The sequence below is a fragment of the Nothobranchius furzeri genome, chromosome 2 (genome assembly GCF_043380555.1).
Source record: "Nothobranchius furzeri strain GRZ-AD chromosome 2, NfurGRZ-RIMD1, whole genome shotgun sequence".
In the NCBI taxonomy this organism is placed as follows: domain Eukaryota; kingdom Metazoa; phylum Chordata; class Actinopteri; order Cyprinodontiformes; family Nothobranchiidae; genus Nothobranchius; species Nothobranchius furzeri.
The window spans coordinates 1,173,652-1,184,222 of NC_091742.1; the positions used below are offsets into that span (position 1 = coordinate 1,173,652).

The 10,571-nt window shown below is 41.9% G+C and overlaps 1 protein-coding gene across 1 annotated transcript; it reads left to right on the forward strand.

Annotated features, from left to right (window-relative positions):
- Window positions 1-5,746: 5,746 nt before the first annotated feature.
- Window positions 5,747-8,259, forward strand: sox7 (SRY-box transcription factor 7). Its single transcript, XM_015947136.3, has 2 exons — window positions 5,747-6,198; window positions 7,041-8,259. Exons 1-2 carry the CDS (start codon window positions 5,967-5,969, stop codon window positions 8,024-8,026), a joined length of 1,218 nt encoding a protein of 405 aa, XP_015802622.3. The 5' UTR covers window positions 5,747-5,966; the 3' UTR covers window positions 8,027-8,259.
- The last annotated feature ends 2,312 nt before the right edge of the window (window positions 8,260-10,571 follow it).

The following is a 10,571-nucleotide window of genomic DNA, read 5'->3' on the forward strand; positions in this document are numbered from 1 at the left end:
GTGCTTGTTGGCAGCCTGGCTTCTTTTGGTTTGTCCCCGAGCAGCTATGGCGAGGCTCATTGCCATCAGCGTGTGAATGACTTGACTGTAGTGTGAGGCACCTTGTAGTCCTCTAACAGAAAAGCACTATACAGGTGCAGACCGTGTCCACTCTGGCATTTTCATGGGCAAATACATGCAACAAAGGAAAGACCCCTGTACTTACTGGGAGACCTAGAGGCCATCCAAGATTCCAACTGGTGATCGAAACACTCCTGAAATCGCCGACCAATACTGGCCCATACCAGCCTTTGATAACTAGCTAAGGCCCAGACTGTCCCACTCAGTTGAACAAACACATTTATTTGTTTGAATGGGTTCAGGGTCAGGGGTCCTACATGATGATGATGACCAAAAACAAACTCAAGACACTGGCCCTCGCCTCTGGAACGGTCTGCCGAAGGATCTCAGGGCCGCAGAGAACGTTCATGCTTTAAGATCAGGCTCAAGACGCACCTTTTTAGTTTAGCTTTTAACTGATTACTATTTACTGCATTGCTTGTTTTACTTATTTATTTATTTTAATTACTGTTGTGTTACACATTTCTGTTGTTTTTTTTATATAATCACATTTTATTGGATATTTTACTATCCATATTAGCTCTTGTGATTTTACATGTTACATATTTTAATCCTTCCAGTGTTTCCTCTGTGGAGCCCTCTGCCTCTGGACCGGGGGTCGGTGGCAGCGGCTGGGGCGCTGCTTGGGTAGTGCCCAGGTAATGGTGGGGGTTGCCACCCTCCCTCCCAGGGCACCCTGGATTGGTGTCTTGGCTGCTGCCGTGGATCTGCTGCTGTCGAGGCAGATGGCTCCCTTGATGATGTGTCTTTCATTACCTGTCCAATCTGAGCTCAGCCTAGGGTTTACTGTGGTCTTTTAATGTGTTATGTGTACGAGTGTGTGTGTGTGTGTGTGTGTGCCTGGGAATGGTTTGTGGATTGGGGGGTGAAACTTTCATAATTGTTCTAAGTGTGGGAAAGGGAGGGAATGTGGGTTATATGAGTCATTTTAATCTGTTAAGCACTTGGTGTTGCTTGCTTTGCATGAAAAGTGCTTTATAAATAAAGTTTGATGGATTGATTGATTGATTGATTGATCACTCTAGAGAGGCCTTCTATAAGATTCCTGATCTACATCCCGTTGTGCAAGGAGCTGAAACCTACACTCAGGAGAATGAACCCTTCAGATATCCGATAGAAGATTGACCAAGAGTTAGCCAAAGCCTAATTTATACTTCTCTGTCTGTGTCTGTGCGGAGACACGTATCGCCATCATGCATCGATGCAAGGGCTCTCCGACAGACTCACAGAGGGTGACTGAGACATGCCCAAATGTTCAAATATCCGTCGGAAGTGACAGAGACTGGTTAGGATGCTGCTTCCTGTAAATTCATCAGCAGCACCCTCATTGCCCCATCAAAAAGTAGAAAGAAATTTAGCGGCAGATATGGAACAGATTAGAGAACGTCTCCCGGAAGAAGTTTGAAAATGTGAGAGTTTATCCCCCTGAAGGAGAGCAAAGATACGGAGTGCGTCTTTCCCTCGCGTAGCGACGAGAAGTATAAATCAGGCTTCACAGAAACTACGTAATTGCCTCGAAATGTTGTGCCTGCTTTTTTATCCTTTGATTGAACTATCTCTTGTGAATTGTGGTTAATTTCATAACCACTTGTTTCCATGTCAGATTGTTTTGACCGTGGTAAGGAAAAAAAACTTCACATGTGTAGATTGTGTAAAGCTCAAGTGTGTACGTATTCAGCCTCACCTGGATTTCATCACATTTCCCACCACGCATGACTTGACAGTTTCCATAGCTTTTAAAACAAAGCCCTTCTTGCTCAGATGTTGTAAGGTGTGAGTCAAAGAAGAGGGAGACTGCAAGTGTCCTGTGTTGCACATTCTAGCATACCTTTCGCTATTTCGGGCCGTTGAAATAGTTTAAAGGGAGTGTTTCTGGTTGTTGTTGGTGGTTGACAAAAGAAAGGTTTGACTAAAGTAGACACATATGATGTAAAACTGCTATTTCCTTGACTCCTCGTTTCCCGCTTGCAACCATCACCTGACTTCTGAGACACCAGAGGTGTTTCTAGGACAGGTAAACACCGGGGGCTTAGCCCAGCAAAATGTTTCATTTCCATACGATTTAGTTGTCCATTATTTTGAGTAAAACATTGAAGTCAATGCAGATTTCCTTAAAGACAACGGACTTGTGTCTGTATAAAATGTTTTTAATTAATAATTCACCAGACTTTTTTATGGTTTTCAATTTTTTTATTGCCTTTTAGTTTTTTACGCAAACATTTTATGAGATATGTATCTTGTCATCATTGCTGTTTAATCATGTAACTGACACATTAAAGACAGCTTATAAAAATCTGTTTGAAAACATTAATTAAAGATGCACACCAACATGACTTGTCCTACAGGAGATGATCAGCCCAAGGAGGACGTCCCTCAGGTCTTGGACAACACTTTCAGATCAGATGCTGCAGATCATTTTTGTCCTCCACTTATATTTTTCCTCATTTTTAACACAGACTACACAACATGGCATCAGATAAAAGGACTAAACAATCAGAAAGCAAAGTCCTCAGAAAAACTTGAACAGACCTTCAGAAATCCTGAATAACTCTTTATCCAGATTTCCAAATCAAGAAATGAACATATTTTCCTTGCATTTCTTATTCATTCAAAGAAAATATGTTGAATGTAGATCTAAATAAACATTATTCATTCGTTTATTTCAGTTTCAGTTCATTTTTCTATGAGAAAATCCTCTGAATGAGTTCCACTAAAATGTCCAGATTACTGGAAAATCCTGCTTTTTGAAGGAAAGTCATTAATGTTCAAATAATTTTATTTTAATAAGCAATTTTAAATGTGTTCATTATTTATAGTTTTTCTGGTTTAAAATGTCAACCTGTTGATCTCATGTTAGAGTGAAACATGTGGATGGAGATCCTCCTCTTCACCGGGGCGGTTCCTCTGCTGCTGCAGCAGAAGAAGCTTCTTCTCCACCTCCTGCTGTCTGACCTGCAACTCTCTAAAACCTTTAATGTCCTCAACAAAACAGAGCAAACACACAGATGATAGCTTCATGATTCCAAATACTTTTAAGTTCTTCAGGCAAACGTATTATACCATCACGCTATGCTACAGATATGTGGCTTAAAGCCCTGTTAGAAGCTAAACCATGGTGAGACCGACTTCTACAATTTTTAAATTTCTGAAACTGAAGAAACTTTTTCATTGTTCTAGTGGTAAAGTGTCCACCCTGGGACTGGGAGATCAGAGTTCAAATCCCAGTCAGGTCACACCAAAGACCTGATAAATGGGACCAAATTCCTCGCTGCTTGATACTCAGCTGTAAGGGGTTGGATTGGGGGGGTTAACCACCAAATGGTTCCTGAGCTGCTGCAGCTCACCGGTCCCCATAGGGATGGGTCGAATGCAGATGATGACTAACGGGACTTGAACTTTATTTTCCTTATAAAAGACACCACCACTGTCACACTTTCACTTTGGTTTCCATCATTTTGGTTTCTTGTGGATTCTTGCGGCCACCAAGAGGTTCCATCAGTGAGGATCCTGCATGTTTGCCGTTCTGTTCCACACCTTACGTTTTAGTCTTACTGACACTGGTACACTTCAACACTCTTAATCAGTGATGCACCGATATGACATTTTTGGGCAGATACTGATATTAAGATCACTTATGGCCGATAACCGATATACCAACATTAATGCTTCTAAAATCAGCAGATTTTGTATAGAATAAAATGTATTAAAGTTGAATTTACGTTATGTACACACACAACACACACATTTACGCTTCTGAGACGATTTCATTCACTGTTCACATGACTAAACAAATACACATCACTTCCCCCCTGAAACAGGCAAACACATGGAGATGAGATGGAAAAAAATACCGGTTGTTAATATCGGCCCGGTTTTATTTATCAGACCGATATCGATATATTGTCCATCCCTATTCTTAATGTTTTCAGTCGGACTTAAGTAATAAAGAACAATGAAAACATTTCCTTCCTCACCAGCCCGTCTTCAGTTTTCTAAAGATTCAAGACTTTGGCACTAATCATGTTTTTTTTTTGTTTTTTTTTTTTTTTGTTTTGTTTTGCTTCACAGATAAACATTTTTTTCTTTTGAAATACTTTAACGCATCTTTTTCTGATTTTCTTCTCATGCCAAACGATAAGATTTGTATTTGAAGTCTTTTTGATTTATTGTGTTTTTCTTATATTTTTTATGGACTAACTAAGTTTTCTCATGTGTAAACATACTGGTGATGTCAGGTCACTCGACAATAACTTATGTGCTTTTTGAGGAACTATAAGAACTAAATGAATGAAATTGTGTCTGAGAATGCTCGATATTCTGGTATTTGTTTCTAACTAATATTAAACACTTTTGAAAATCAAAGTTGCATTCTTCATTTTATTACCTGACTCATCTTTGTATTAAAATCAGTGAAAAGCAACACGTTGATATGGATCACACACACACACACACATGCACACATGCACACATGCACACACACACACACACACACACACACACACACACACACACACACACACACACACACACACACACACACACACACACACACACACACACACACAGCTCTCCTCCACTCATCTGCATCTCTCTGCTTTTCTGACTGTCACACATCCCATGACTCATGTCAGAACGTCTAGAGGAAGTGCTGCCTTATATATCACTGATGAGCCTGCACCATGCACAATCTGTGGCCTCAGGTGCCGCTTCCTCTTCCTGTTGGAGGCCGGAAGCTAGAGTTGAATTTTTACTTTGACAAGTGAGGATGGATGACTCATTAAACAATTCCAATTAACCTGAATGCCACATATTCAGGTTACTGTCAGATTCCCGCCTTCTTAGATATCATTGATAAAATTCCACCAGACGTGAGAGATGGGCAGAGAGTGAGAGAGTTACTCCTTGTAGCCTGAGAGTGTCCTGTCAACAGGAACTCCTGGATTTGATATGCACCCGCTTTTGGCCACAGGAGGAAACTGATTAGTTAGCAGTGTGTGTGTGTGTGTGTGTGTGTGTGTGTGATTTATTTTCTCCGGTTAAATACAAACGTGTCCATAAGCTCTAGCCTGATGAACATAAACGTGTTCTTGCTCAAAAGCGGTATGACAGTAAAAGTTCTACAATTTCTACATTTTTTCCATCCCTCTAACTCTTTAACAACCCCGCACTTGTCCTGAAGCATGATGATGTTAAAGAGTCACTTAGCAGGGGAGTTGTCTTGAACAGACTGTTGAACAGGTTTGTTGGGCTTGTTGAGCAAGGTGTTCCTTGTTGGTAGAAGAAGAAAAAGAAAGAAAACACAAGTTGCAAAATATCTGTCAGCACTGACTGTTTTTTAAAGAACACAACAGAAAATTATTGTTTTTATTGTCTGAAAACAAGCTGTCTCTTTGAGAGTTTGAAGCTGATATTAGAGTCAGGGGGAGTGTTGTTTGGTGTTTAGGTAAAGGAGTTGCTTGTGCTGAAATGTTGCCCCCTCTCTCTCCTTTTCATGGGTTTAACTTGTAATCAAGGAGGAGTCCCGAGTCCTGCAGGGCTTCTCCTGGAACCTGCTCCTGAAATATAAAGCGCTTACCCCATCCAGCCCATCCAGCAGGAAGGACAGAACCAGAGCCTATAAGGAGGAGCCGCTGCACGCGCACATCTGTGGCTTCTCCTCCAATCTGAACTGACAGCCGTCTCCAGTTGTAGGATTTTACTTTTATCTGAAAGAAAAGTCTGTTTTTGTCGTTTCTTATACATTTTATCAGGCTACATACGCAGAGAAACTGAGCGCAACTTGTTTAGGAAAGACGCACAAACGCGCTTTTTGTAAGTTTGGAGAGGAGTGAGCGCGCGCACCGCAGATGTCTGCTCTCATCAGCGCGTACTCGTCGTGGCCGGAGTCCTTCGAGTGTCCTCCGGGGGACGGAGACGTATCCGACGGACACGGACCCCACAGGACTCCCGGGGACAAGGCGCCGGAGCCCCGGATCCGCCGGCCCATGAACGCGTTCATGGTCTGGGCCAAGGACGAGCGCAAACGGCTGGCGGTTCAAAACCCGGACCTGCACAACGCGGAGCTCAGCAAAATGTTGGGTGAGGAAAAAGTTTCTGAAAGTTATAATAACAACAACAACAACAACAACAACAACAATAATAATAATAATAATAATAATAATAATAATTATTATTATTATTACTATTATTATTATTATTATTATTATTATTATTACTACTACTACTACTAACCCATTAGAGCAGGCCTTTGTTTAAAATATTAACGTCCAACTTCAGATTGAACAAAATTAAAATGTTGGAGTTTTAGGAAAATAAGTTTGGTTGAGAATCGTTTAATAAACAAAAATTGAGGGAAAAGGAGACACTTTGGTTTTAAGAGCCGCAAAATCAGCCTGACAAGTTTGTGTTGCTCCCAAAACAAAAAACAAATGTATTCAAAACTCTTTTACTGAATCTTAAATGTCTTTATCTAAATGGAGTTTTAAGCTCTTTTTGGGTTATTACGCAATATTAAACAACAAATCTGGTTCTTGTTTAACCTAAAATATGATTGCTTAATTTCATAAATGCAACTAATGCTTTTCCTAAAACATGATTTTAAACTAATCTACATTTTAGAAATATGTTAGTTAAAAAAGCTGCTGAACCTTTTTTGTTTCTTCATTATTCAGAGTGATAAAGAATTTAATATATCTGTCCTCAACTATCCTTATTCTTAATAGTAATTCAGGACATGTTATAAGATCTTTAAAGTGAAAGATGTTATGCATTCATGTGGAAATATTTATGTGAAAAAAGTTGTCGTTCAATTTTAATGTAGCTATCTGATTTTAGATCAACATGAAAAATGGAGACGTTCTCCTTTATTTCCAGACTAACCTGAAACATTTAAAATTTGCTGTTTTTTTCTACATTTGTAGGAAAGTCATGGAAAGCCCTGACTCCTCCTCAGAAGAGGCCATACGTGGAGGAAGCCGAACGTCTCCGGGTCCAGCACATGCAGGACTACCCCAACTATAAGTATCGGCCCCGCCGGAAGAAACAGCTGAAGCGCATCTGTAAGAGAGTGGACCCCGGCTTCCTCCTGAGTGGGCTGGCTCCGGACCACAGCGCCCTGCCAGAGCAGAGAGCCCTCGGTCGCCCGCATGACAAAGACGAGGTCAGCTCTAACGGAGCAGCCGGCAGGTTTTCCAGCTCCAGCCCGGCGTTGCCCAGCGTGAGAACCTTCAGAGACCCTCCTGGCTCCGGCAGCAGCTTTGACACTTACCCTTACGGGCTCCCCACACCTCCTGAGATGTCCCCCTTAGATGCCATGGACCGTGAGCACATAGCCCCCGCCTACTACTCAACATCGGGTAGCTCCTCCATCTCCTGCTCTTCCACGGCCTCGTGTTCAGATGAACACCACCCGAGTCAGACACACATGGGCAGCCCGCCCCCCTACCACACTGACTACACTCAGAACCAAATCCACTGTGGGGGCACACACTCAAGTCACATCTCTCACATGTCCCAAACTAGCAGTGGTGGTCTGATTCCAGGTCCTCCTCTGTCTTACTACAGTTCCTCACCTTTTCCGCAGATTCACCACGGGCTCCATCAGGGTCACCTGGGTCAGCTGTCCCCGCCACCAGAGACTCACGGTCACCTGGAGACTTTAGATCAGCTGAGTCAGGCCGAGCTTCTGGGTGAGGTAGACCGCAATGAGTTCGACCAGTACCTGAACTCCACTGGGAGCGGGTTCCACCCCGAACAGGGCAGCATGACTGTAACGGGACACATCCAGGTGACGTCCACCACCACGTCTTCCGCCACTGCGTGTTCCAGCAGCCCCACAGAAACCAGTCTCATTTCGGTGCTGGCGGATGCAACGGCAGCCTACTACAACAACTACAGCATCTCGTAAATACTCTCTTGGAGTCGTTGCGGTTGGGTGCTGATACGGCCAAGACATCGGTATAGACTCTCAGTCATTCAAGCAAGAATCAAAGACTGCTGGATTTCTTTTTTGGGGGACTCTTGAAGAAGTTTCGCTTATTGAATTGTTTCGCTTCTCGAATTAGTAGCTAAATATCTTCAAGAATCAAAAAAATTAAGTACATTTCCCTTTGATTCGACGCAGGATGATGAAGGCAAGCATTCTAGACATGTTCTTGTGTTTTCAGAACCTTGTTGGTGTCTACGAGCAGCTTCATCCAGACATGAACTGATCACCGAGCAATACGTTTGGAGCCGAGAACCAACAATGTGAGGATTATGAAAGAAATGGAGATGGACACCTCAGGGAAGCAGACACACAACACTATAATTCGCCACCTCCAGTTGTCGAACAATCGTAAACGGCTTGGTTATTCGTTGTAAATGCCGCCAGCTGGTGTTGAGGCATATACAGATGCTCTGTAGAAGCTAACTTAAGTCCTTCGGTGTTTTGTACAAATGTAACGCTTTTGTCGACGCTTCCCGTTTGAATGTTTGTATTATATGTTTTTGCTCTCATCACAGAGAGTCTTACCTCAGTAGTTGTTTTTGAAAGAGGTTCTAGTTGGACTTTTCTTATGCAATTCAGCTAAACTGTGTATAATATAGAAAGAAAGGCATTTATACTCCTCCTCAAGTAATACCTAATATATAATCAACCTCTGCAATGAAAAACAATAATAGTAGCTGTAACTGTATGCTGATTTAGGCTTACAAATAATAATTATCGGAACATTTTGTTTATTTTATTGTAGATTTACCTTCCGACCATGACGGAATGAGCATTTGTCATTTCATTGTTAATAACAGGAGGAACTCATAACGTTTAAAAGCCATTTGGATGCAGTCCGTTACAATGAGTAAATGCCTAAGTAATAAAAATATATGAAAATATAGGACTCCTTCTATTTTTTCATTATTTCTGTGAACATTTTAGAGAAAAACTGATAGTGGCGCCTCATCACGTGTTTTTCTATATTTGGGTCCTTCCATCGTGTTTCTTCATTCGTCTCCTTTTCCTTTCATTTCATGGTGTTTCAGAGGATTAGAGTAAAACAGGCACATTCACGGCCACCCGCCTCCAACTCAACCATCTTTTGTTTTTCTGGAGTCTTCTTCTCGGGCGCCATTCTAAGACATGCCCACCCCCCAAACACCTCCGTCCACACCCACCTCTTCACTCCACAGTATATCTTGCTGATGCAGACCTTTTGTAATCTGTGCAAAAATAAATAAAAACACAAATTCCAGTGCCTCGCTGACTGTTGACACCATTCTTTTCTCCCTATCCTCCTCTTCTCACTCTTTCCATTCTCTTGAAAAATTCTCTCCCTTTTTTGATAAAAGGAATTCAGGGGGATTTTGACAAATCCTGGAGTCTGGCTGGTTTTCCTGCATTTTTTGGGAATGGTTGAGTCGTGCTCCTTGTAAAGAGGATGTGGCGGAGGAACAGTGTTTCCTGACTGATAAGGGAAAAAGCCTCTCGCCGTCAGGATGTTTGGTCCTGGCTGGGCCCTGCATTAAAGCACCAGAGTTGAGGGAAGGGAACCCGCTGTTCAGAAAGTGGGAGGGAGCACCGCCAGGCTGGTTCACGTTTCATCGACGTCTTCCTCCGATTTACAGGACCTGGCTTCTTGTGCCTTCACCACAAGCCCAGCATCCATATTCATCGTGCTTTTGACACCTTACCCTGACCAGAATGACAACATCCATCACGTAGCGACATTTGCAGCTGCTTGGTGGTCTCATTTATTTCAGGTTAGATCATTTTCCTGTGTGCCTGCAGGGTTTAAAGCTCTGCAGGAGGGTCAGAGTGAACATTTTTGAATTTTGAAGGTAGCGCCTCGGGCATTTGGGGTGTATAAGCGGTCTTTGGTGGGGCATTGGCCCCCAAGTTGTCGTGGGCTAGCTCGAGGTGCTGCTGCAGACTCCCCTGGTAAAGACTACCTGTGTAATGATAAACAATCGCACCCTCCACCTCAGGGTAGGACACTGGTACACAGACAAGGACAACGACTCAAGCGTCAACATAGCATCATCACATTAGACTCAGACTGGTGCACAACATGAGATCAGAATAAATTCTTTATTTTTAAAAGTATATTTTATTGAAACAAGTTGAAAAAAAATCCCACATAAATGAAAAGGTTCGGATAAAATAAAAGAACAAGAAAAACTGCAAAATCTTCTTCATGGGTTTATATTTTTGGAAAACCAGCGCATTAAGTTTATTAAAAATACAGACAGATTATCATCAATATGCATTTTTTATTAAAATTCTAAATATTTTAATACACTGAAAAATGATCTTTTATTGTGTTTTAGACGTCAGATTGTTGTCCCTTGTTAGTGTTCCCGCTTGGGTTTGATTTAATTTTATAGTGAACAGGAGCTAGCAGTAAATTGTCTGAAAGCTGCTGTTAGTTTTGAGGCATGTTTTAAATACTTAAACGTTTAGAGATTATTTATTTGAA

What these genes read in the sequence shown, in the direction of transcription:
- sox7 (XM_015947136.3), top strand. Translation starts at nt 5,967, where the DNA reads ATGTCTGCTCTCATCAGCGCGTACTCGTCGTGGCCGGAGTCCTTCGAG. An exon ending in GGAGCTCAGCAAAATGTTGG is followed by an intron (nt 6,199 to 7,040) that starts GTGAGGAAAAAG and finishes CTACATTTGTAG; the next exon opens with GAAAGTCATGGAAAGCCCTG.